We start from the raw sequence: 24,309 nt of genomic DNA on the forward strand, positions 1-24,309 counted from the left end.
TCTCAGGAGCCTACAAGTATTTCATTGGCTGTGATTTTGATCTGTGATTGGTCTGGGGTAAAGCAATGAATTCTTCAATCAGAAACACATTCCCTCTGAACTTCACTTTCAATTACTAGACGTACTTTACTCTCTTTTTCAATCTTGGCAATATTAGAAGCTTGCTTTCTAGTTGTGCTCTGACTGGCAATTGTGCACAAAGATAAAGTTGACTTAGGTAAAATACATTTAGTAGATCCCCTCATCCTTCACCATTGCTTTTCCTCCTTTTATTTTTTTTAAGTTTATTTATTTATTTTGAGAGAGAGAGAGAGAGAGAGAGAGAGAGAGAGGGAGAGAGAACCAGCAGGGGAGGGGCAGAGAGAGGGACAGAGGATCAGAAGCAGGCTCTGTACTGACAGCAGAGAGACCGATGAGGGGCTCAAACTCACAAACTGCGAGATCATAACCTGAGCCAAAGTCAGATGCTTAACCAACTGAGTCACCTAGATGCCCCTCTCTTTTACTTTTATTTATTTATTTTATTATTTTAATGTTTAGTTACTTAGGGAGAGAGAGAGAGAGAGTGTGTGCGCACGCGCACGTGAGTGGGGGATGGGCAGAGAGAGAGGGAGACAGAATCTGAGGCTGACTCCAGGCTCTGAGCTGTCAGCACAGAGCTTGACCTCACTGCAAGATCATGATCTGAGCTGAAGTCAGACACTTAACCAACTGAGCCACCCAGGCGCCCCTCCTCTCCTTTTTTTTTAAACATGTCACAATTAAAAGGCCCGCATTCCTATCTCCCATATCTGAACGTGTTTGTCTGAACTCACGTGCCTAAGCTTATTTTCAGTCCCCAGCTGTATGGGATGCCATTCTCTGCACTTGCATCAGCAGGTGTAAATCATCCCAGTCAGCAAAGACTTTATCTGGGCAAGCTGGTGAAATTTACTTAGTGCTGAGGCCCACACCACCTGGAGCTTCCTGGGTTACACTCCCTGATCATTATGACTAATGCCCTAATTAGGCATGCTTGCTCTTAGTGTGCACGTTTGGATGGTGCATGTTTTGTGAAGGAAATGTTGGTCTTAGATGTAATTACATATTGTGTACTAGAATAAATTTTCTCCTCTAAACTTGAGTTACTAAAGTACAAAACATCTGTGGATTGTGACAAGCAAAGGATGAACAGCCAGTCCCCCTTCTTCAAGTATCTTCTCCAACTCTGGAGGTTAGTGCTAAGAACAGTGTACTGTGGTGGTACTATGTAGTACTATGTACCTGGGGTCACAGCCTGACCTGCCAAGTCACCATGAACCTTTAGCAAGTTACCTAACCTCTCTGAGCCTCAGTTTACTCTGCCATGAAGTGGGAATAAGAATAGTATCCAATGTAGTATCCAAAATTAGTTAATACTCATAAAGCACTTAGACAATCTTAATTCTTTTTTCTTAATTTTTTAAAATATTTTCTACTTATTTTTGAGACAGAGAAACAGCATACAAGCGGGAGAGGGGCCGAGAGAGAGGGAGATACAGAATCCCAAGCAGGCTCCAGGCTCTGAGCTGTCAGCACAGAGCCGCCCGACACAGGGGCCCGAACCCACAAACTGTGAGATCCTGACCTGAGCCAAAGTCAGACGTTTAACCGACTGAGCCACCCAGGTGCCCCAGATAACCTTAATTCTGATCACACTTAATACCTTTGAAGGTTTGCAGTTAATATGATTTTATATAATTTATAGTTCCGTTACATCCAAATCATAAAATGTTGAGGAGCCTTGTGTCTCTTCGTCAACGGGAAATGTCCTCAGAAATTTGTATACCTACCCACAATTAACTTCTCTATTTCAAAATAATCGTGGGTCTCATAGAATTTGCCAGCTGTGTTAGAATGCCAGTTTGCTAGACTTTAAATGCTGGATGACTTCCACCCACCACCACCCAATATATTTCATTTCCCTGAGGAGGAATCTGTCTTTTGTGGTTCGTTTTCTTCTGTTCCTGCCTGATGTGTCGCTCTTTGGAATGATTAAGGTACAGTTTCGTTTGCATCTCTGTGATGCCACATACCACATGGCTTGTTTGCCTTGGCTGTCTTTAGAGCAGGTCTGAATCCACAGTTCATCAAAGTTGCCTGAAAAGCAAGTGGGGCCACGTTTCTTTTCACTGCTCACATTCATCGTGTAGAATTTGAACTGACCAGATCGATAGGACTGGTGCTTGCCCCCTGCCTGTAATTAAACAAAGTGCTCTCAGTAGGTTTTCTAGGCCTGATTCAAGATTTAATTAAATTAGAGCTTTAATGTCAGTTAACAGATTGGGCTACTTGGCAGAGCAGTAACTAAGGAACAACAGACAGACAATTTTTATTATTGGGCCCAGCTCATTATTAAATGAGATAATCATTTATGTCTGCATGCTCAATAATATAACCACTCATTTCCTCACACTTTAAGAAGTGGGCTTAATTTAGGCAAGGTAGAATTAATTTCTCTAGAAAGGAAGCTCTTTGCTCTTCATTCATTTATTCATTTCATAAACATGATAGGCCATCTTGTCCGTGTTGGGCAGAGAGGTTATAGTGACAAATAGGACAGAGTCCTTGGCTTGAAGGGTCTTGGAGAGACAGGCAAGCCCACAGGTTGTCACAATGGTGTATCTCATGTTGTAGGGAGGGATGAACACAGAGAGCACCCTGGCAGTCCAAAGGAGCGTCATTGGACAGTAGGTCCAGCCGCACCACACTATTTGCATCTTTTACCTAATTTGATGTAGCAAAAATCATTAGTGCTTTCCTCAGATAGTTGGGTAAAGCAAATTGGATATGACCATGGGCTCATGAATCTGTATCCCGTTGAGTCATAGACTTAAATCAAAATCAGGCCATACAGTTCCTTCTGAGATTTGGTACAAATTCTTCGGAAAGTTCTACAAATTCATGGCATAAAGTGGTGGTAGGAGGGTTTCTTCTGTGTACCCCATGCCCCACCTGGGTATTTCCAGCGTGTCTGGAAGTGAATTTCATCAACCTCTCCTGAGCTTCCTTCATCCTTGGGGTTTGACTTCAAGTTTGAGTCTCTGGTTATCACCACAGTAAATTCAAGAGACTAGAAGACACACTGTTTTGAACTAAGTAAAAGTGACGCTAATCTCAGGTTTCTCCCCCTCTACTTTCCCTCAAAATGTCTTAAAAACCCTTAGTGTTAGTTAACTGACTTAGCTGGGCAGGGGAAGGGCAGTATTTCCACTAGTGCTAAGAAGATACAAGTGTGTGTCTTTTCCAAACCAATTACTCTTGATTCCTAAATGTAGTGTTGCATTTGTGAAGGGATTTCATTGTCTTGTGTTCATACGGCCCATGTAATACAAATGGAATCAGTTCAGCTAAAGTCTTTTAAAATATAAATGGGGTCTCAACTTCAGATTTTTTAATGGCTGCCACTTGGCTCCTTGGCCAGGAAAAAAGATGAGTAAATTTCTAGAATGCTGCAATGCCCATATCCTTCCCCCTTACCTCATCCCTCCTAAAGAAAGTAGCCTCAAGTTCCTAGTCATATAGCCTTTGGGGAGGAGGGGAGGGGACAGCTGGGAAAGGAGGACCACAGGTAAAAAGAAATTTCCTTCACACATTGTACTCTCTGTGGACCATGAACTCTAAAGCTTTTCAAAGTAATAATCCTGTCATATATTACTTTGGACCACTTTTTTTAAACTTATGATTATAGTTTTATTATAGCAAAAATCAGAACGAGCCAAAATAAAGATGCCACAGGTCTGGAAGGGGTCCATATGCAGAAGTTCCTGTTGTCTTCCCTAAGTAGAATCCTGGACAGTGTTACTTCCTTTTCAGACAATACTCACAGTATTGCCAACCAGGGAAGTTCACCCGAGCTTCAGTATCCAATGTTTTTATTGAGGTTTCATGATGTAGGTGTGATTGCTTGAAATATTGGCCATGTGGCTGACCTCAATTCCCAGCTGCTTCTGCTTCAGGGAGATGAGGCTGATATCCCTCAGGCTACTTTTAAGTTTGTGCTAATGACACACATGATGGAGGTGCACTGTGTCTGCCACTGTCATTATCCTAAAGTTCCAGGAGGTTGTGAGGGTCCAGGGCTGTTCTTCTCAGCTGGGTGTGCATGTGTCCCATGAACTCGCCAACTGGGGCCATTTACAGAGCATCATCTTCTATGACCACCAGGTCCTCCCCTAGAGCCATTAGTTCTAAATCCATTGGTGCCAGCTTCTGAACACTGAACTGGTTCTAAACACTAGATCAGTCTTCAGTATTCACCTGTGTTATCTCCAAGGGCACTTGTCCATCAGTGGTCATGCTTAAAGAAGTTGGAAAGAAGAATCCGTATTAAGCCAAAGAGCCTGTTAGAATAATTACCTTATAGGTTGACTGTGTATTTTATTACATACTTTTGTCTACTAATTAATCCATTTGCAATGCATATTTACTAGTAGGCTGCCCACCTCTACCAGGAAATGAGATTTATAGTATCATACGGATGTGTCTAGAGCACTGTCTGTCCCTGAAGCAGCCATTCACTTTGTCTGAATGGTCTCCTGTTATATGCTAATTCAGTATCTCTTTGATATTTTTAACTAAAAATCAGTAACAGTGGAATATTTCTGGAAGTGAAATTGTTGTGACCTTATGTAGGTTAAATAAAGATTCATCTCCGATTTGCCTTATTTGGCTTTAAGCCCCATCTGAGCTCTTTCCGCTCTGCCTCCCCCTCCATGTTGCTTTTCTTGACCACAGTGTCTGTATATGGAAAGTGCAACGCTGCAAAATGGTACTTTATATTTACTATGAATTTATATATGCATAAACTTACATTGGCTACGTGTGCATGTATTTAAGATAGACCGGAACAATATAAACCAATCTCATAATAGTTATGGCAAGAAGGGGAAGCAAGCACCTAGGAGTGTAGGTCAAAGGGTACTCAAACTTTTCTACGATGTTCTAATTTTATTTTTTAAATGAATGTGTTCTTTTGTATAACTTTTAATAGGTGGAAATATATACATAGAAATAGAATGAGGGGTGCCTGGGTGACTCAGTTGGGTTAAGTGTCTAACTCTTGATTTCAGCTCAGGTCATGATCTCATAGTTCATGAGTTTGATCCCTATGTTGGGCTCTGTACTAACAGTGCAGAGCTTGCTTGAGATTGTGTCTTTTTCTCTCTGTCTCTCTCTCTCTGTCTCTCTGTCCTTCCGCTGCTTATGTGCTTGCTCGCTCTCTAAATAAATAAATAAATAAATAAATAAATAAATAAATACTTAGGCGGAGAAAAAAGAAATAGAAGGAAAGCTAATGTGCCAAAATATTAATAGAGGCTGAATCTAGGTAGTGAAACATTAGGCATATTTTTCTTTTTTATACTTTTCCTTAATTTTCAAATTAAGAAAAAGGAAGGATTATGGACAGTGATCTGTGTCTCCCAGCTTTAGCAAGTAGTAGTCAGACACAAATAGTCTTCTCTTTTGTCCTCAATGGAATTTTGTTCATATCTTATTCCATTTCTTCTTAGGACTTTCTTTATATGAGAAAGAGATTGCTAGTATTAGCTAAGTGGTTTGGAGAGAGAGAGAGACAGAGAGAGAAAGAGAGAGAGAGAGAGACATAAAGAGAGACAGAAGGAGAGAGAGAAAGAGAGAGAGAAAGAGAATGAGAAAGGCCACCTGTTTTAACACCCCCAGCCCTGATCTGGCCATGAGGAAGGGAGCTGAGAGGAGTGTGGTCTGGCCCAGTGCTCTCCTTCCAACCCCTATTTTGGGGTCTCAGGTGGCTCTTTCTTTTGTATGACTGATATATTAGGATAAGGGTAGGTCATACAGCAGTTACAAATTAACCCCCCAAATTTCAGTGGCATGGCATACCAAAAAAGCTGATTTCCTGCTTGCAATGAATGTCCAGTGCATATTTGGGGATGAGCACATAGCACTGTTCCAGGGACCCAGGCTGATGGCACCCGTCGTCTACAACATCTCTGCACTTACGTGTTTCCGCCCACAGCCAGTTGGCCAGAACTGGACAGATGCTCCATTTAACCACAGAGGGCCTGAGAAATGTGAAAGTGCATGTGGATATTTGTTGAGCAGTAAATGTTCCTAACTCAGCTGGCATGTTTGCTTTGAGCGTTATACCAGACAGACTTGGACGTGAATCAGGGTGCCAGAGAAATAGGCCGTTTGACCCTCCAACTTGTGGTGGCTCTCCGTGTATATGTCAGAGTCACTGGGAAGCTCTTTAGAAGGATATGTGCTCAGGCCCTTCCATGAGCCACTGAATCAAAGGATGGGGTGCTGGACCCTGGCACACTTCCTCATCTTGATCCCAGCAAGTGCTCGGGGACAGGAAAGAGAACAAAGTGTCCTTCAGTCACCCAGTGGATGTGGGCCAAGACCCTCTCAAAGCATCTTTACCTCTCTTCCTGCAGGGTGAGTGAAAAAGAGAACCTCAGCTTTTCAGGCACCTTCTCCTCACACCTGGCCTGTTCCTCCTGGGGCCCACAGTGTGGCAGTGATGAGCCTGGTGTCTGAGGGGGAAGCCACTGGCTGTAAAGAGCTTGACCTGCTCCATTCACTCAGGAGGGTCACTGGAGCTAGAGGAGGGAGGTTGGAGAGGGATGTGATTGTCATGGAACCAGGCAAGACATGGGTACCCTGGGGCTCCGAAGGCAAGGAGGCATCACCTAGCAGAGTGACAACTTTTTGTGCTCATCCAGGGAAGGATTACAAGGTACCACTTACCAATGCAATCTTTTTTTTTTTTTTAATGCAATCTTGATAGCTTATTTTTTAAAAACCTGTTAACATTGATACCATTAACATTCTCTGAATGTTTTCAGAGTAAACATACCCCTCTTGGACTAAAAACAGATACCTCTGAAGGCAAAGCAGGATTTAAAACTGAAATTCAAAGACAAAACATACTTTGAGCATTTACTTGTGATGGACGATGATTTATGCATGTCTTGTTTAATCTGCACCAGAATTCTACAAGATAGGTACTAGTGTTATACCCTTCTTAGAGATGAGAAAACCAACGCCCACAGAAGTTTGATAATCTTGTCCTCGTCTACACTGACATAAATTCTTAGCACCGAAACTTGGGCTCTCCTAGCCTTAATATGTGATGCAGTTTTTCTTGTCCTATTGTTCAAATGCTTTTCCTGGGTCCTCTTCCCCCTTTTCCTCATCCTATCTCCTGCTTCTACACAGATCAGAAATTAATAAACCATCCTTTGTGACAGTAACAGGGACACCAGATTCCTTAGGCTTCTATAGATCAATCTTGCTAGCATGCTAAGACAACACTAAATGAAGGCAAAATGAGTTTGTTTCACAGAGAAGAAGTTAATGGTGGGTGTATTTATCTTGATTTGAGCCCAACAAAGCATTATTGGTAAAACCTATCGCCCCTCCTTTCTGTGGCTTGAGGAAGTGTGAAGTGGGATCCAAGATCGAGAATTCTCAGAACTATGATTCTTTTCATGTCTTCTTTAAAAACAGTTCCACTTACTCTAAAAACACTTCATGCACATTTGTGCCATGGAAATTGTGAGGTAACTTTTTTAGTTGTGGGCACCAGTGTTTACTTACCATTTCTCCAACCCCGACCCCTAAATCCCAGGTCAGGCTGTTTAAAGGCGAACTCTTGGCTATAAGCGAAATAGCTGACTCCCTTTTTTTGGAATGCTGGTAAGAAATTAAGATGGCAGCCAAAACTCTGCCCCTCTCCCTGATGGAGCCATTTTGATAATCCGGTCTAGGTTCTTCGGTGGGCTGTGGAACACAAAGAAAACCATGCACCTATCAAATCTTCAGAGAATGGAAATGCTGTCGGGTTTGTTTTCCTTCTTCTGTCTTGTGGTCCCCTTCCTCTTGTGTTTCAGCCTACACAGAATTGCCATGACCCGTAAAATACAACTTTCCTGAAACACTGTGGAAATGAGATTAATAGGAACAAATGTGTGTCTTTTCTGTAAGTAAATTCGGATTCCTCATTTGTTTAAAGACTCCAAGAAAAGACTTCTAAAATCTCCAGTAAGAGAGTGATTCTCAGGGCGCCTGAGTGGCTCAGTCAGTCGAGCTTCCGACTTCAGCTCAGGTCATGATCTCATGGTTCATGGGTTCGAGCCCCGCGTCGGGCTCTGTGCTGACAGCTCAGAGCCTGGAGTCGGGCTCTGTGCTGACAGCTTAGAGCCTGGAGCCTGCTTGGAATTTTGTGCCTCCCCCTCTCTCTGTCCCTCTCCCGCTCGCACTGTCTGTCTGTCTCCCTCTCTCTCTCTCTCAAAAATAAACCAACATTGGGGCGCCCGGGTGGCTCAGTCGGTTGAGCGTCCGACTTCTGCTCAGGTCACGATCTCGCGGCCCGTGAGTTCGAGCCCCGCGTCGGGCTCTGGGCTGATGGCTCAGAGCCTGGAGCCTGCTTCCGATTCTGTGTCTCCCTCTCTCTGCCCCTCCCCCGTTCATGCTCTGTCTCTCTCTGTCCCAAAAATAAATAAACGTTAAAAAAAAATTAAAAAAAAAAAAAACAAAAAACCAACATTTAAGAAAAAAAAAAAAAGAAGAGAGTGATTCTCTGCAGAATACCCACAAATCTGGACTTGGAGGAGGCTGCTCTCTGAGAAGCACATGGGACCAACTGCCTGAAGCTTGTTAAGTAGAACTTCTGCGGCCCAGCGTTTCTGCCCTTCTGCAGAGTAGATCCTCTCCTCTCAACGAGCTCTATTACACAGTGAAATTATGAATTACACCCTAATTGCCTGAAATTACAACCACCCAGCCAGTACTGCTGCACATCGTAAGTGGAACAGACTCCTCCTTCTCTGGGTGATGATGGTGCTTCCAATCCTGCTCAGGACTCCCAGGCCACCTTTCATTCCTGCCTGTCACTTGTCTGTGGACCACATTCACAGATGACTTCATCAACAGATGCAGTGGCCTTGTCTTTGTTCCTACAGCTGTCCTGGGAGATCAAAGTGTCCAGCAGCTGACCCATCTTACACTTGGCCTATCGTCACTTTTTCAGGGGACTTCCCCTCACTTTGGAAACCCTCCCCTGTGCCCGCCCCACCGGATGTTTGCCTTTGTCAGCTCCAGCACCAGATTCTTCATCACCAGCATCTCGCTGTCTGGCCACCATAATCTCTTAGGCTCCTGAACTCTCATCTTGGTATTTACCTTCTTGCATTTGTTTGCTTTCATTTGGCCTGCAAGGGAAGAGAGATAAGCTAATTACATTCGTCTGTTAAAGCCACACTCACTGATCTGTGAAAAGTTCCTTGCTTAATTTATTTATTCCTTTTATATCCCATTTCCTTTCCCCATTTTGTGTATGTTTTTATACACAGTGTTTTGTGTATTGCTTTTAACTTACATAAATGTTGTTGTGCTGTAGACTTCTTTCTCCCGCTCAGCACTCTGGGTCTGTCCATATTGCTGCACATCCATCCGGCCTTGTGTGCTGACGGCTGCCTCGTGTTCTGTAGAGTCACCTGCCACATGGACTGTACCTGACAGCCAGACTTCACTACCACAGACATCGTTACAGTGCCTGTACCCTTGTATCCTTCAGGCCTGGGTGGGAAGTTCTCTGCAGTACATGTCTAGCAGTTAGGGTGCGGAGTCCTGGGTCTCCATATTCTTATTTTGACCAAGCCCCAGCATGGCTTTGCAGAACGGCTTTCCAGTCCTTCCACTCATGGGCAGCTCAGGAGGGTTCCTCCTGCCCCTTCATCCTGCCATCTACTATGCTCACTGTGGTCTCTTTCATAGGGTTCGTTTTTAGGGTTTGGTTTTCTTGTTACTGAAAGCATATATCCTTAAAGAAGTTCTTTCAGGGGCCCCTGGGTGGCTCAGTGGGTTAAACATCTGACCTCAGCTCAGGTCATGATCTCACGGTTTGTGGGTCACCGCGTCGGGCTCTGTGCTGACAGCTGGGAGCCTGGAGCCTGCTTCAGATTCTGTGTCTCCCTCTCTCTCTCTGCCCCTCCCCCACGCATGCACACGTGCTCTCTCTCTCCCTCTCTCTTTCTCTCTCTTTCAAAAATAAACATTAAAAAAATTTTAAAGAAGTTCTTTCAATAAAGGTCTACACTGGGTAAATTCTTAATCTTTGAGCATGTCTTTGTTTTTGCCCTTGCTCTTGATGACGATTACATAGCTTCCTCTTGCTCCTGTAACAATTTACCACAAACCTAGTGGCTTCAAATAACATGGATTTCGTATTTTACAGTTCTGAGGGTCAGAAGTCTGAAGTGCATCTCACCCCCTAAGATCTGAATGTTGTCAGGGCTGCATTCCTTCTCAGGCTCTAGAGGATAAGCCGCTTCCTTGCCTTTTCCAGCTTCTAGAAGCAGCGGGCCTCGTGCCCCTTCATCCTGCTTCTCTTGCAAGGATGCTTCCGGCTGCTGGGCCCACCAGATAATCAGGGATAATCTTCCCATCTCAAGATTCTCCCTGATCATGAGATTCTTAGTTATTCCTGCAAGTTCCCTTGGGCTGTGTAAAGTCACATATTCACAGCTTTCTAAGACTATGATGTGGACATCTTTGGAGGCCATTATTGGGCCTACCACAATAGTCTAGCTATGTTTTAAATTTTAGGATGACAGTTTCTAGTTTTTTAGGTTTTTTTTTTCTTTCGCCTAAGTGGCTAGGCATCCCACCAGACAGCCTTAAGATTATCTCTTTATTCCTTTTCCCCCCTACGTTTGCACTACAGTGTTGCTACATATGCAATTTTGACTTCATCCTCACTTTCCAAGTAGCTCTAACTGTATAACAAACCACCCCAAACTTAAAGACCTAAAACAATGATTCATTACTATCTGCATGGTTCTGGGGAACCAAGGGGCTGCGGTTGACAGTTCTCACTTGGGCTCACATGTGATTGCAGTCAGATGGTGGCTAGGGCAGAGTCATCTTGGAGGCTCCCCTTACTCCTATGTCTGCGGGGCGAGGCTGGCTGTTGTCTGGGACCTGAAGCTCTGACTGTTGGTCAGAACACCTGCAAAGATCCTCTCCAGGTGGCCTGGGCTTCCTCATGGTGGAGTGGCCAGTGGCCTGTAAGGCCAGCATCCCAAGAGCGAGTGGGCAAGACTGATTATTCTTTTCTAATCGAGCCTCAGAAGTTGTGTGGTCTAGCTTCTACCACATTCTGGTCATTAGAAGCAGACCTTCGGGCCAGGCACAGGCAAGGGGAGGGGAATTGGACTCCACCCCTTGATGGAGGGAATATCAAAGAATTTGCAGATGTATCTGCAAATGGCCACACCTGGTTAGAACCTAATGTGATTCTTCAGTGTCTGGACTTAGGTCTGCCTCCATGTCTGGAAAACTCATCTATTTTCTTTTCAAATATTGCTTGTCTGTCATGACATTGCATGTCATGTTCTCTTCCTCTGGAACTTCTTTAAAAGTATGTTGGAGCCTCGGTGGCTATTTGTGGTATCAGTGACTAGTGCATATTTTGTATCTCTTCAGCTCCCTGTGCTGGGTTCTGAATTAATTTCTCTGTTCCAGGTCACTAATTCTGTTTTCAGTTTTATCCAGTCTAGACTTTAACCAGTACATTGATTTTATTTATTGGCTACATTTTCTCCTGGCTTTTTTTATCCACCTATTCTTGTTTGATATTTTCCTGATTTTGTTTCCTAATTTCATAAACTTTTTTTTGAGAGAGAGAGAGAGAGTGTGAGCGAGCATGAATGTGTGCGTGAGTGCTTGAGCAGGGGAGGGTCAGAGAGAGGGGGACAGAGGATCTGAAGTAGGCTCCATGCTGACAGCAGAGAGCCCAATGCAGGGCTTGAACTCATGAACCTGAGATCATGACCTGACCCAAAGTCAGGTGCTCAACTGACTGAGCCACCCAGGTGCCCCTGTTTCCTAATTTCTGTTTTTTATAGAAATTATTCCTTTCCTCTCTCGAAGGACCCTCAGCAGACTGATTGTGACATAGTTTGCCGTTTGCTTTATTTTCATTTCTTCTTGGGTGGCTTCATCTCTGCTTTAGATTGCTGCCTCTCTTGTGTCATTGTCTCTTCTCTGCAATCATCCCTCCATGTCCAGCAGCTTCTGGTCACGGGAGCCTTATGTCCCCCAGAGATAATGGGTGATTTACAAATAAGGTGAATCTCTGAGGCAGTGCCTGGCTGGCAAAATCCAGACCAGTGTTCACTCTTAATTTATAAGATTGGGGCCCTGCCATACACAGATACTGTAGATTTGGATTTAACACCTAAATGCGTCCTGGGTCTGGGATTTTGGCTTCTTACGGTTTACCCCTGGGCACAGTTCTGGGGCTTCTTTCTGGCTTCTCCAGCAACTCCCTTTGTGCTAGTGCACTGGTCACAGAACGGCGGAGCAGGAAAGTTCCAGGCTTATAGAGGAGGATCTGCTCAGACAGCCTGACAGGGGTGCCTCTCTGCCCCTCCTGGCCCCACATGCTATACCTTGTTCTCAATTCCCAGGGCTGCTGTGGCACCACCACCCCCTAACCTCTGTAGTTTTATTTCCCACTTCATTTCTGGCACCTGGAGCTCTCACTGCCTTTCTTTTAACCTTGGCATTAAATTTCTTTCTCATTGTTGCTCTTTTATGCAGCATTTCTCTGCATTCTTAGTAGGAGGAATGCCTGTTTACTTTAGCTGAGGCTGTCATATGCTGGAAATTGTCATTTGTTCTGTATACAGACAGTCTTATTCCTGTTTTCAGCCTACTTTTCATTCTCGTCCTTCATAATACCTGCCAAGGCTGCGTCTAAGCCCTGCCAACCTTCTTGGGGGTAGACAGGCCGCCTTCCCTCGTGTATTTGATAGAATTTGGCGTTTCCACTCTGTTCCTTCCATCATTACTCTTCCTTCTACTTTACATGTACAGAATGTGCCCAAATCTTTCTGCTAATGCCCTAAGCATGTGCTTTTCACTGTTACGGTTTTAATCTGTTCTTTTTATTCTTCACTATTATTTCCATGAGGTCTCCAGAGTTTGAAGAGAACAATGCATTGACTCAGTCTACTGTATTGAATGAAAGAGCTCAGTGCATTCTCAGTGCTGACGTATTAGTTTGCAGGTGTTTTTTTTTTTGTTTGTTTGTTTTGTTTTGTTGTTTTTTTTTGGTCCTCAGCTTCCTTTGTCATTTCTGATACCTGCTATTCCCTCCCTCACTCCTAGCAGAGGACTTTAACTCTTTTCTCTTAGAGAAACATCCCATCTGATGGGAGCTCTTCTGTTTCCCATCCTCCTCCTCTTATCTGCAAACTCCCTTTTCTTACTGCCTATCCTCACCTCTTTTCCATCCCAGAGCAAAAGCACCTTCTCGTCAGTCCTCCATTGATCAATTGCCTGTGTATGGGCTCTCCTCCCACCCCCATTGCTCTGCCTCTTCCCTGGGCAGCCTCATCTTCATGTAACATTCCTAAACTATATACCCAATTCTGCTCTCCTTCCCTTGGGTTCTATTTCTAATTGTTGACTGAATCACTTAGATACCCCCATGGTTTTCTCAGATTCAGCATGTCCAAAGCTAGCGTCTTTATTTCTCTTTGAAAAATCTGCTCCTTCTTATGTTTTTGCCATTGTGCTGAGTGGCACCCTGATTCACTAAATCACACCAGCCACCAATTTGTGTTTTGTGTGTGTGTGTGTGTGTGTGTGTGTGTGTGTGTGTTTAACTTCCTAGAATAGTTCTAGAACTGCACTGACCAATACAGTCATTACTGGCTACATCTATTTACATTTGAATTCAAATTGATTAAAATAGAATGCAGTTAAAAATTTAGTTCCTTGGGTCTAGTAGGCACATTGCAAGTTCTCAGAAGTCACATGTGGCCAGTGCAGCTATACAACATCAGCATTGGTACCAGAAGTTGTTGGGTAATGCTAGTCTAGGGTGTATTTTACCATTTTTGCTTCCATTGTGATGTTTGAACCTTATCTTTTTCTTGAACTGTCAGTACATCTCTTGACTTACCTCCTTTTTCTTGTTCATTTAGTTCATTCTCTTTTCTTTTTTAAAAAATGTTTGTTTTTGGGGCGCCTGAGTGGCTCAGTCGGTTAAGTGTCCGACTTTGGCTCAGGTCATGATCTCACAGTCCATGAGTTTGAGCCCCGTGTCAGGCTCTGTGCTGACAGCTGAGAGCCTGGAGCCTGCTTCAGATTCTGTGTCTCTCTCTCTCTGCCCCTCCCCTGCTCATGCTCTGTCTCCCTCTGTCTCAAAAATAAAACATTAAAAAAAATTTTTTTAAATGCTTGTTTATTCTGAGAGAGCGAGAATGTGCATGCTTGCGAGCAGGAGGGAGGCAGAGAGAGAGAGAGAGAGGGAGAGAGAGAATCCCAAGCTGGCTCCACACTCAGTGCAGAGCCAGATGTAGGTTTCTATCTCATGACCTCGAGATCACGTCCTGAGCCCATATCAAGAGTCAGACCTTTACTGACTGAGCCACCCAGGTGCCCCTCATTCTCTTTTCTAATCAAATGATTTTTATAAGCCCCTTTACTCTCTGTGGGAGTCAGAGTATAAATGAGAAATGCAGGGTTCTGGCATTTTAATGTCAGTTCCTTATTTGAACCTTTCACAGTCCTCTCCACCCCACCCCACCCAACCCCATTCCACCCTGCCCCCATTGCCTTTTCCTTTTTATTTGCTTGTTGAACAACTACTTGACCTTTTTTTTTTTTTTTAAGTTTATTTATTTTGAGAGAGACAGCTCAAGTGGGGAAGGGGCAGAGAGAGAGGGAGAGAGAGAAACCCAAGCAGGCTCCTTGCTACCTTCGCAGAGCCTGATGTGGGGCTTGAACTCACAAAACTGCAAGATCCTGACCTGAGCCCAAACCAAGAGTGGGATGCTCAATTGACTGAGCCACCCAGATGCCATGGTACTGGGGGTTTAGAACTTGGCCTTTTTTGGGGGGGGGGGGGGGATACATGACACAATCTCCTATAGTGGGTGAGAATAGGAATGAGGACAGAGCTGTGTCTCTCCCTTCTCCCAAGCCTCATCTGTGCTGAATCAGCAAATTGATTGTAGCCTTCATTTCTGTGCATTTATTCATTTAAATTAATTAAGCCCTACCCCCCCTCCCCCAAATCAAGAAAAGAGAGAAGGCTGTTTAATCCAACTGGCTGTCTATCTTCATAACAAGCTCACTTTTCTCCCTTCAGCTGGATTTTTTTTCACTGCCTAACAATTATCATTAAATGATAAAGCATAGACCAAAAATAAACATGTTTATCATTCTGTGCTTTTCAAAGACATTCTCTAGGTCTAAAACTTTTTCAAGGAAAATGGATATTTAGATTTAGAAATGTTTTTAAGCATGCATGCCTGTGCGCAAACAAGCCATGGAAACGCAGTAAAAAAAGAACATTTTCTGTTATTTTTCAGTACCATCTAAATTTTCCACAGTGGACATGTTTCACTTTAGTGATTAGAAGAAGAAACGTTTTTTCAATAACATGGGCAGGTTTTTTTAATGTTTATTTTTGAAAGAAAGAGGACATGCACATACACGCATGCACAGAGGGGAGGGGCAGAGAAGCAGGGAGACCAGAGGATCCAAGGTGTGGCAGCAGAGCCCAACTCAGGGCTCAAACTCACAAACCATGATATCATGACCTGAGCTGAAGTTGGACGCTTAACTGACTGAGCCACCCAGGTGCCCCAATAACCTAGGTAGTTTTAATGAAGTTCTTATAAATTTGCCCAAGGAAATTAATATATATTTATAAATAAATTTATATGTTTGTGTGTGTGTGTGTGCGCGCGCGCGTGTGTGTATGGCTTATTTGTTTAAAGCGAGAAGGTGAGAGAGGAAGGAGCAGAGAGAGGAGAGAGACCAAGCAGGCTCCACGCTCAGCGCAGAGCCCGATGTGTGGGGCTCGATTCCAACAAACGTGGGATCGTGACCTAAGCCAAAATCAAGAGTCAGAGGCTTAACCAACTGAGCTACCCACGTACGCCTTACATATATATTTTAAAAGTAAGATGAGGTGGGCCAATTGGCATTCTGGGAACAGACCATTGATTGCTTTGTGAATGATTCAGATACTCTTTAGATTTTGGAGTGGTGTTAACATTGTTCGTTATTAAGGCCCTCATCAGACTTACACAGCAATAAGTAATTGAAATCCATGGTCTCCACCAGGGAGTTTTCCCAGATGACAGGAAGCCAGTTTGATGGGAAAGTGGGCCCTCTCCCTTTGCCATGCAGCATAAAGAGGCCTCCACGCTATGCCTCTTCTTGATTTGTTGGGGACCAGTCTAGAATGAGCCCTGTCATCTTTCCCCAGCAATACCATTTGGCTTTAACAAGCATATGTTTTTCTAGTCTTTAAACTATTTTGAGGTCAGCTCTGTGTCTGGTGTACTGTGAGGACGACCCACATTTCCATCAACCCACAGTTACTGGAAGCTTCAGCAAAGCATTAGGCACTTTGTAGCTGTTACCCTATTGAATGCAATTTGCTCCGAGGGAATTTTCCAATTTTGGCTTCTAATATGTTGATGAATTATTGAAATTTCAATTACTTTTGGTTCCCAATTTAGCAGGATGGAGACATCCAAGATATTTAATATAAAAAGCTTTCCAGTCGCTTTTAGAAAAGGGTTTTGGTGTCAGGGATGTGGCTGAGGTGCTGTGTGGCCCTGGGAGTCCCTTAAGACCCAGGGTGTGAGCCCCAACTGGGGCATCTGCAGGTCCTGGGAGCCTAGTAGATATGCAGATTCCACCTACTAACTCAGAATCCCTGGGGGTGGGGCCCTGTACTCTGTGTTTAACAAGCCTCCCTGACATTCTGGTGCACTGATAAGTTTGAAAAGCACTGCCTCAGATGTGCCAGTGATGATTCTTCCCAGCAGGACCTGGTGCCCATTTGGAAGGTCCCTCGGGTGCCATAGTCCGTTTGCCCTTCAAGGTAGACACTGTACCCGATGATAAAGCTGTGATCCAGGTCATCAGGAAGACCAATTTCAAACAATTACCTTCACTTACTTGGAACACTTCTCACTTTGGAAATCGCTGAGCCATAGTCCTAGAGAAGGGAGTTTGGACATTTAAATTCTGTGCAGGTAAATGTGTGTTCTAAATTCAACTCAAAGGGCCCCGTGTTTCTCTTTTATACAGAAAGACTGTTGACACACTCCACTGTTCCCAGGATAAGCCCTTCTTGACGTCTCTTGGGGAAAAGCTCAGGTGCATCTGTGTCTTCCCCTTAGCCTCCCCTCCGTGCCAGTGCATGCAGCTCTTCAGGCCTAGGGTGTCACCCAGCTGCCTGTGCTCCTGTGCATGCTCTTCTCCCAGCTACACTTCAGCTCACCCATAGCACCACGAGAGCCAGCCCCTACTCTTGTCCGTTACAACCAGGTCACCTCGAAGACTCTGTCCCAGCACCACCCCCTCCTTCCCTGTCGACTTCAGATGGAGACACATTCTTCCTCTTTTTTGCTTCCTACAGCACCTTAGGTGGATATCTATAACATTAATGTGCACTTGCATTGAAATTATTTGTTCTCTCATGTTCGAGTTCCATGAGAGTGGCGATTTCATCCCAGGTTCTCTATCTGCAGTGCCATTCAGGCGTTCAGGCCCATGAGGTTCAAGGAATAAGCATTCCTTAAAGATGGTCCTTGCAGCTCTGTTGGAACCTTCCAGAGCCTTAAAAACCATTTTTACATCATACTTGTGAAGAACAGATGATGGCCAGCCAGTGGCAGGTCTAGTTAAGAATACGGCAAATTTTTACGTGGACTTAACCAAGTTAGCTTTTCAGTGAAGCTGATCTCTTAACGTAAATGAAAACTCAGCCATCCACCCATCTGGCTATTTTGCTCTTTGGCCAGGGAAACTACAGACTGTGTCTAAAGGCATTATTATTTCAGGTTCGAGAGCTTCAAACGCGACTACAGAGCGTTCAGGCCACAGGGCCCGCCAGCCCTGGCCGCCTCACTTCCGCCAACCGCCCAGTTAACCCCAGCACCGGGGAGTTGAGCACGAGCAGCAGCAGCAATGACATTCCGATCGCCAAGGTGAGCTCCAGGAGCGGGTGGGAGCACCACCTCTTTTATCTGGAAGCACCAGCCCCTCCCAAGCATGGCCACTGTGCAGGCAAGTGATTAGTGCACAAGGCTGCAGGAGCTCTTCCCTAGCATCTCACACAGGCCTCCTATGCTGGGGCTGCAGGGAGAGATAACCCGCTAGTAGTTTTAAGTCTCTCTCAGCTGTGACCTGGATGCCAATTCTCATTAATCAACGAGCAGGAGCAGGTCATGGCTGTCAACTTGTTGTGGAAAGTAAGATGTTTTGTCAGGTTCTACAGTAGAAGGGGTGGATGGATAGTTGCTCTTGAGGACTGGGATTCAGCCCAGGAGGGGACCCTGAGTAATAAATCAATGATCTCCCTTCTCATAGGACCAACAGCCCTGCCTGCAGACAGATAGGCTCTGCTGGGCACGCCATGTCAGTTAGAGAGGCAGCCTCATGCCTGCTTATATGTTGAGTCTGCCCCAGAGGGACTGGTCAGATGACACATATTCTCTTCCTTGGTAATCTACCAGTCTCCACAAGAAGGTTAGTTCTCAATCATCAAGTTGAATAAGTTGGGTCAAACCAGTGTTTCTCAACCAGCAGTGATTTTGTCCCTTCAATGGGTATTTGGCAATGTCCGGAGACCCTTCTGATGGTCACAACTAGAGTACTAGTGGCATCTTGTGGCTAGAGGCCAGTGATGCTGCTAACCGTCCTATGGCGCACAGAATTCTACAGCAAAGAATATCCAACCCCAAATGTCGCTAGTGCTAAGGTTGGAAAACCCTGGGTTAAGCAGATGGTAGAAAAATTGGATGAGTAATTTTTAAGAAATTCATTGATCAGTTTAGTTGCCATGGCTAAACAAGAACCCTGTAAAACACAGTCTCAACAGTGTATCTAGAGAGTGATATGTCATTTTTCGATAATTTTTTGTTTTTCAAGATTGCTGAGAGGGTGAAGCTATCGAAGACCAGGTCCGAGTCTTCATCATCTGATCGACCAGTCCTGGGATCAGAAATCAGTAGCATAGGGGTGAGTGTTCACAAGAAGCAAGGCAAGAAAGTGCCCAGTAGAGCTGCACAGGCTGCAGCTCGTAGATGACAGAACTTCCCAAGTTCACCTCCCATAAACCAGTTAATTATAATAATAAATCCTACCCCATTTCCTTCCAGAGGATCAGATTAAAATGTAGAGTGGTTTCTTCATCAGGGAATTACTCATTCGGCTTTAAGGGAATTTTTCTTTTTCTCTACTTGAAACCTTTCAGAAAGAAATGATTTAGGTCTCATTACTGGTGATGTAGATGAAAGTCTTGAAGTACCTGCTGTATATCACCCTGCTACCCCAGAGACCGAGTAGGTCAGGAAGCTCTAAAAGAATTTTACCTTTTGCACATGCCTCTTAAAAGGGAACGTGCTCTCCAGTGAAGATGAGTGCTGCCTTTGAAGTGTAGCCTGATGCCAGGAAAGACTGGAACCTTCCCGCTTAGTTATCAGGGTTTTCATCTGGAGAGCCTACAAACCCCTTGGGCCCATAACAGCTGATGGATGGTGAAAAGGGAGTAGTTGGAGTTCCCTAAGGATTTTTTTTTAAGATGGGGGGTGAGGCTGAGAGAGCCAACTATCTGATCCCCAGCGGTGGGGGAAAGCCTGAATAGTATTTTTTTTTAAGGCCCTAAACTTAGAATTTTGCGCTGAGAACAATTGCATGCATCCAGATTTGGTGCAGAAGCCAAACTGAAAATAAAGGAACCGGCTGCTCTGTTGGGCTGCAGCAACCAGAGACGAGGACCTGGAGGGACAGGGAGATCAGGAAGGGGAAAGGAGTCCAGACTCTGTTCAATATCCCCAAATTTAGGAACTGTAAAGTAGCACGCTGCCCCAGGCCTGCCACCCAGCAGTATATGCCTGGAGGATACAGCTGTATTTTGATTCTGTTTATGTACTGTTTTCACAGTAGTTAGCTTATTATCACAGAATCGTATCCTACAAACCGAGAAAGATCGGGGTAACCATCTCCTGGTGCCTGGTTGTCAAGGGATATCAGCTTTAAATTCTCTTGCATGCAAAGCATGCCTGAGGACTGGTCCCCCAAGCAACGTGTCTAGAGGAGGATTCGTGCTCACCTATACAGGTATCCAGCAGTGTGGCGGAACACCTGGCCCACTCTCTTCAGGACTGCTCCAACATCCAGGAGATCTTCCAAACACTCTACTCACATGGATCTGCCATCTCGGAAAGCAAAATTAGAGAGTTTGAGGTGGAAACAGAGCGGTTGAATAGGTAAGGAGAAATCCTATATATTGGAGTGGTTGCTTTGGGGCAGGGGCGGGGGGTGTGGAACGGCCCTCCTTTCCCTTTCAAAAATCAGTTCAAGTTGGCTTATGAGTTGTGACACAGAGAGATGCTCTCAGGCTCGTGGGCGGGGAGTTCCACCTTCTTGTGCATTGCAGGAGTGCTTACAGCAGCTGGGGCTGGCTTCAAGGGCGTTGTGTGACCTGCGTTTTCAAATGTGCAAACCTCATGTTTGGGAAGACCCCACTCTTGGCTTTACTGCTCTAGTGTTACCATTTTAAAGTCTTAATAATTGATGAACCAGGGCCCCACCTTTTTATTGAGCACCGGCCCTTGCAAATGATGTAGCCAGTCCTGGGAGCAGTTGTATAGAATGACGAGTGGGTCAGAATTACAAGATGGCTACTTAGCATGTAGGCCGGTGCTGCCAGGAACCACAGAGAGAAACTCTGGAATGTTGAGTCAGCATCCTAGGGGCGCCTGGAACAACCAGGAACTAGCAAAGGCGGTCTGATGGAGGCATTCTGGGATTGACCAGGCATGCTGGTTTAACCCTCCCTGCTTCTCTTGGAAGGCTGCCTAATTTTATTTATGCTTTTTGCAGGGTACACAACCCTCAGTCCTTACATTCTATCCTACTTAGGCCTACTGAGAATAATTTTCTAAGTAGGTCAAACTGTCCTACTTAGAAATTTTTGCCAGTTTTATGGATTCTTCTCAAATCTCACAACAGAGGTAGTTAAAGTTTGCACTCAAGCCTCTCGGCAAAGATTGGCTGGTAGGTCATCCTAGCAATGAGAGTTGCTGAAAAAGCAAAGGAGAAGGACCAGGGCCAAACCGTGGTAAACCACCCTGGCTCAGAATGAGTCCCACAGGGACAGAGTGCACTGCTAAATCATAGCCAAGTATGGCATGGCTGCCTTGACCTACCAGTCTTCAGTGGGAGACGGTAGTTAGAATTTGAAAGGCTTGTGAACTGACCAGGAAGAAATGTGGATGCCAGTCCCCGTCCACCGTTGCTTAATGCCATTCCCCTTGTGTCTGGCAAACCTAAATAAATTGAATTATCATATTAGCATTCCCTGATTTGAAGCTGTTTAATACAGTGCTTGAGGACTAAGGAAATACGGCAATCTAGGTTATTTCAAATCTGGAAATTAAATGGTTTCCTTATTAAATCCAAAATACTTAAGAGTGACAATCCCGATGATTACCTTGTAGCAGTAAAGAAGCCGCCATCTCAGTACCACTGCCAGGGAGTGCTTAAGAACTGAATCAGATATGCCCTTTGCAGTTTAATGAAGTCAGATGCCTTCAGGGACCCTCTGTTGAGTGAGGATCTCCTCTCCACAGATTCTGGGATTTAACAAGCCTGCTTTGTGGTTGAACTTGGGGGAGGTTCCTTTCTCCTCAGTTCTGTTTACCTAGGAGACACCAAAGGAAGGGGAAATATTTGGTGCTTGTAGCTCACGTTATTACAGTGTTTAACAGTTTACAAAGGGTTCTCACAAACAGCCACTTAATCTTCAACTTGGGAGGGAAGAATAGTCTCATTTTGCAAATAAGAAAACAAAGGCTTCGGTGTTGAGTGACTTGCCTTGAGTCCAGAGCTGTTAAATAGCCTAGCTGGAATTCTCCCCCTGCCCTTGGACTTCCCCTCCAGTGTCCTGTCTATGACCGTAGCTATAGCGAGAATACGGGAATAATCTTAGAAATGATCTATCAGTGTATCCTCATGTTAAACTACCTATGTCACAGTTGGAGGCCCTCTTACACGTCCAAAAATGAGAGCTGTAGCTTTGTGATAGTGTGTGGGTTGGGAGGTCATACTTCCTCAGAAGTATGTCCTTACTTAACAAATCTGTTTTAAGCACCTCCTCCATGCTAAGCTATTTGTCATGCAGGGGAAAGTAAAAGAGATAAGGTGTCCACTCTCATGGAGTTTGTATTCTGTTAGGGAAGCTATATAAGAAGCAAACAAATGAGATCATAAGAAAACTCCCAGTAAATAGGGCACTGTGATAGAGTAAGAGGGGAGGGGGTTGATTTTAGATAGGTAGCCAGAGAAGGCATCTCTGAAGATGGGGCTGTAAGTTGAGAGTTTAAGGGAAAAGGGAAGCAGCCATATGACAAACTAAGAGTCTTACAAACCAACTTAACAATCTTATGGCCAAAAAGAAAGTTGACATGAAGTAGGAGCTGTTCGAAGGCCAATGGAACTGAAATGGGGTGGATGAAAGAAGGAGTCACATGTAATAAGGTGGCAGAGTCGGCAGGGCTTGGTGGGATGTGGATTTTGAGGCCATGGACCAAGTCTGCTCTTTATTCTAAGTATCAATGGAAGTCATTAAAGAGTTTTAAGTAATAGAACAGACCTGATTTAGATTTTGAAAGATGACTCAGGTGTGAAGAATGGAAGGGGGTGGGGGCAAGAGTGGAAGCAGAGCAATGATTGCAGTGGCCCAGTGTGGCCAAAGTGGAGATGATGCGAAGCAATGGGGGTCAGTGTGTTTGGTGGTATAGAATCAATGGAAACTGTAGTTGTAGTAGATCTGGATGTAAGAGGAAGGGATGGTCTCAAAGAAGATTCTCATGTGTCTCACCTGTATCGTTGAGAAAGATGGTGGTGGCATTTACTGAATGGAGAAGATGAGGGAGGGCAAGGTTTGGGGGAAATAAGTCTCATTTGGTAATATTAAATTTGAGGTGCTGGTGTGGCACCCAAATGGAAGTATCAGGAAACAGCTGGAGATGTGAGGCTGGCACTCAGAAGAGAGGTCTGGGCTAGAGAAATTTAGGAGCCATAGGAACATAAATGCCTGTTAAAGTCATGAACTGGATAAAATTACCCTGGGGTAGGGATGGGAACTCATGCAGAAGGGCACCCTGGACTGAGTCCTGAGGGAATGCCAACCCTCACAGATTACATAGAGAATAAGGAGCCAGCAAAGAAGACGGAAGAAATGTCCTTTAAGGCAGGAAGAAAACCAGTAGAGACCTGTCATGACCTAAGTGAGAGACAACATTTTCAGAAGGAAGGAGTAGCCTATTAAGTGGGGTTGCCTGAGAAGGGCCCTGAGATGTGATTGGTCGCATGTAGGTCTGTGAGCTGGCTAAAAGAGTTTCGTCTAATTGGTGGGGTCCAAATGTACATTGGAGCAAGGTGGAGTGTAAAGGAAAGTGGGGACTGTCTCAAGAAGTCTTAATCTCAACAAGAACAGAAAAGTATGTTCTTGTAGCACCTTACACTGACTTGACCTTGGAGTTGCCAAAGTCTCACAGTGGTCTTAATTATACACTCACCAGCCATCTCCAATGTTGGTGAGTGTGTCCACATTCTTTTCTTAAGATATGTGGTCCTAAGATTGATCCACAAAGTAAATGGCTTCCAAGCCTGTTACTTTTTCAAGAGTCACTTGCATTTTGTAAAAGGCGAAAGATTTATGCAATCTGAAGAGAAACCAGAGCATTGAGTCACTTGCATTTTGTATGTGTGAAACCCTGTGTCTTGAAGACTTGGTGGTCAGAGTACTATAAATGGGTGTGTCGATGGGAAATGAATCATTGCATCCAGAGCCTCCGTCCTAGGACAGAAAACAGAGAAGCTGAATGCTTATGTTTTTCTGACGTTGCCATTAACTCATTTGTTCTGAATTTATAGTTCTGGTTCCTATAAAGCGTAAAGTTCCTGCTGCTTGCCCTACAGGTAGTTAACAGTTGCAGGAGTGTCCAAAGTGGAAGGAGCTTTGGACATAATCCACGGTTCCTGGTCCACTGCCCATTCAGAGACCCTTAGGGAGAGTTTCGTACTCACTCCCTGATTCATCTTTTGCTTCTGCCCTGAGTGGTGAACAGTACAGGATCTGAGGTCAAACTTCTTGACTCAAATCCCAGGGCAATGTCCTTAACCCCTCTGTGACTCTACTTCCTCCTCTGAGAATGGGGATAATAGTACTTAAGTCAGAGGGCCATTAGAGGG

General features: G+C 44.6%; 1 protein-coding gene across 4 annotated transcripts in view; it reads left to right on the top strand.

Moving 5' to 3' along the window:
• MCC (MCC regulator of WNT signaling pathway) overlaps positions 1-24,309 on the top strand; it is a 428,047-nt gene that overhangs the window by 359,719 nt on the left and 44,019 nt on the right. For all 4 annotated transcript variants that reach the window (XM_019450488.2, XM_019450489.2, XM_053907123.1 and 1 more), the window contains 3 exons: positions 17,889-18,035; positions 18,979-19,068; positions 20,170-20,318. In XM_019450488.2, coding sequence (XP_019306033.1) covers positions 17,889-18,035; positions 18,979-19,068; positions 20,170-20,318 — 386 coding nt within the window. The remainder of the gene's footprint in view (positions 1-17,888; positions 18,036-18,978; positions 19,069-20,169; positions 20,319-24,309) is intronic.

The sequence above is a fragment of the Panthera pardus genome, unplaced genomic scaffold, assembly GCF_024362965.1.
Source record: "Panthera pardus isolate Hobbes unplaced genomic scaffold, ASM2436296v1 HiC_scaffold_2, whole genome shotgun sequence".
NCBI classification, from domain to species: domain Eukaryota; kingdom Metazoa; phylum Chordata; class Mammalia; order Carnivora; family Felidae; genus Panthera; species Panthera pardus.